Raw genomic sequence first — 3,339 nt, forward strand, 5'->3', positions numbered from 1 at the left:
AAAATAAATTACAATTTTGAAACGAATTTTACTTTTAATACAAACCATTATCTCGCGCTCTTTTCACGTCCTTTGTTGTCCATTAGTGACCTGGGAAACTGTGTTCATAGACACAGACATTTATTTACAGTATTTTCTTATTTTGATATTTTGAGCTCTTTTGTGTTTAGAATAATATATACTAATTTTTAAAGTATCAAATTGAATTTTTGTCCAATAAAAATCTTTCAAATGCGACTGTAGCTTTTTTTTTTCTCCAAAACTTTGTCTTCAAAATAAGGGTGCGTCTTATATTCCGAAAAATACGGTAAGTATGTAAACATGAAGTGATCAATTACGAACTACTGATAATGAAAATTGAAACATTTTAGCACATATCTTGTTGAAAAAGCAACTACTTAGAGAGTAATGAAAAATGATATACAATTAATTTAATAAAAAATCCTGCAAGATGAGATCACGGCCTAACTGTGCAATCCTAATATTGGCTAAAAATCATTTTATATTATAGATTTATTTAACAACTAGATGTTTTCATGAACTTAGAGTCTTTACTTAAAGTGGTTTTATCCGCTGAAAACCTGAAACTTCTTATGAAAATGGATCCCTCAAAATCTAAGATTCGATACAAAATTAGTTTCCAAGTTTAAAGCTTCCTAAATGTTTTAAAATTTTCGCCATAAACTTTTCAACTTATGCAGACAAACGTAGCTGAAAATTCAAACAAGTGAAACGAAAATTTATTATATACAAGAAGTTTTTTATTGTATTGGTTGAAAACTAAACCGAGTAAAATTTCCAAAAACAGTTGAATTAAATACAGTCTTAAATGGTATGTAAATACGAGAAAAATTAATATTGCAATTGACAAAACTTAGAATTGCACCAGAATTATCCGAGCAAATGGAAAATAAAATGGAACATTCAAAATAAAATGCTAGTTTATAGCATTTTGTAGACCGCTTTCAGGATTGTTTGACTTTTTGTTTTTCATGCACACTGGGAAAACAGAGTTTTGAGAATGCAGTTAGTTTTAGTTTGTAGTTAAGCACAAAGCTACACAATGGGCTATCTGTGCTCTGCCCACCACGGGTATCGAAACCCGGTTTTTAGCGTTGTAAGTCCGCAGACATACCGCTGTGCCACTGGGAGGGCAAATATTCTGTTTTGAGAATTAAAAAAATACATAGAAGATTCATGGTTCATTTTGTCCCTTGTACAAATGTAAAAACTACTGAAATATTAGTTTCTATTAAACGGATTTATAAATAGAATAAAATCTCTTCCATGCTTTAGCAAATCTAAGTTTCAATTTTGATTTTCATGTTTAACCCTTTTACAAAAAACTAATTGTAGACTGTCAGATAATGTTACTGCCATGAATAACTTTAAATTCCCTTAAACAGCTCAGCATTATATTTCAAAAACTCAGCTTTTACGTTAATCCCATACAGCTTTAATGTCCATAACCTAAATCGTTGTCTCCCAAAGAAGTTAAGTGGAGAGACTAATAATCAATTCACTTGTTTGTACGTTGTTAAAATATTATTTTCAAATCTTATTGCTTTAACATCGGAGCACAAAGTGTCAAGAGTCCACATTAAATTTGATACATTTGATGTCATTAACTCAAGAAGATTCATTTGTTTCATCGCGGTAACCAAAAATTGAAAACTAAAATTTAGTCTTTTCAAATGTTAGTATAGAGGGCAGCATATACCAAGATTTTCAAGTTGTGTCAAAATATTCCTTGACGTACAATTACTATTAAACTACGTAAGCATAACCACTATTAACATTCGCGGTCGTTATTTTATGTAAAAATCTTAGTAATCTATTATTCCACAAAACATTGTTATTTTATATTATTTAGAGAGAAAAAAATTGATAAAACTTTTTTCATAACTTCAAAAAAGTGCCACCTGTATTTCAAAGTTAAAGTAAAAGAAAATTGAAAAAGAAAACAACGTAGATTTTTTTAATATCCCTTTTTTTCCATATATATATACTTACGTTCATAAACATCTAACTAACTTTGTAAATAACAGCTAATAAATGACTTACTTGTGCAAAAGTGTCCTTGAACACAGAATAAAAAATACACACACTGAATGACCACAAAAAAGATATTGAACAATGGTGCGTTGCTAATACTTCCTCTCCAAATCTGAAATTAAAGAAAATATACAATCCATTATTTTATAATGGTTTAAATACTGTTATTTTAAGATTATTTCAGTTTAACTGCTTGAAACTTTTTTCAGCACTTCACGCTCATATAATCCTCACCATTCTTCGCTAGAAGTACTAATACTATTTAATCACCCAAATTTCTGGACAAAACCTTAAAGTCAAATTTACTGATCATGATGTTACATCTGGATCACTACAATCAACCAAAGAAATATTATACTCAAGTAAGAAAAAGGTATTCATAAAAGGTGGACATTATGCGAAGAAATAAGTAAAGTTATACGTTATATGAATTGGCAAAGGAACCATGAAAGCAAAAGTTTAAAAACAAAATATATATATTTTTTTTTACTTTTATTTGTAAATCAAAATCAAAATTCAGAAAAAAATAATGGATGTAGAAATGACGTAACAGGCAGGAAAACACGAGTTATTCACCCGTTAATTTACTGTACTAATACATTGTAATACTACGCATGAAAACAACAACCTTCCACTTTCCGTGATCATTAGATTTCAATGTTGTGAACTGTTGCACTAATTAAGTTCAGTCTATTTTTCATACTCATGATTTACGTTGTTAAGGAAGAATTTCCGCTGATTTAAGTGTAATATTCATTTTCAAACTGAAAAACTTAGTCGTACTAACACGTTTTTTTTTTAATGAGATGTACTTATTAACAAGAAAACTTAAAGAACACGTAGTTGTATAAAAGTGTGAAATATGTACAGTAATAATTCAAGTTTGAATAATTGGTTGTCTATTATATATATTAATACTATGTTCGTACGAACAGGTTGACGAAATGTAATTTAAATACGTTCCCGTAGAATACGTACAATCTATTTTCCCCAGTACGACTCTAGCATTTTTTTAGTCGCAGCAATGTCTGACGAAATCTGAGGGAACACTGCAAAAATAAAAGAATAAAAGAATAATTAATAGTAATATTAAAAACGGAACATTTCTCAAACAAACGTATCAAAATATGTAACTCAAAAATTCATATCATTGTTCCATTGATTTCGGTATAATATACTGATTCATGAGGAACAAAAGTATTTAAAAATCTTACCAATATCATTAGCATGACTTTCGAAAGCAAGTGATATGTAAGATATGTAACTCAAAAATTCATATCATTG

General features: G+C 29.0%; 1 protein-coding gene across 1 annotated transcript in view; it reads right to left on the bottom strand.

The window, feature by feature from the left end:
* Positions 1-3,339, bottom strand: part of LOC111087465 (pro-neuregulin-2, membrane-bound isoform-like) — an 87,954-nt gene that overhangs the window by 2,580 nt on the left and 82,035 nt on the right. Inside the window, exons 6-7 of the mRNA XM_022394401.1 lie at positions 3,034-3,104; positions 2,065-2,167 (exon numbers count right to left, since the gene is read on the bottom strand). Coding sequence (XP_022250109.1) covers positions 3,037-3,104 — 68 coding nt within the window. The 3' untranslated portion in view covers positions 2,065-2,167; positions 3,034-3,036. The remainder of the gene's footprint in view (positions 1-2,064; positions 2,168-3,033; positions 3,105-3,339) is intronic.

Source organism: Limulus polyphemus, unplaced genomic scaffold (assembly GCF_000517525.1).
Source record: "Limulus polyphemus unplaced genomic scaffold, Limulus_polyphemus-2.1.2 Scaffold0, whole genome shotgun sequence".
Classification (NCBI taxonomy): Eukaryota; Metazoa; Arthropoda; class Merostomata; order Xiphosura; family Limulidae; genus Limulus; species Limulus polyphemus.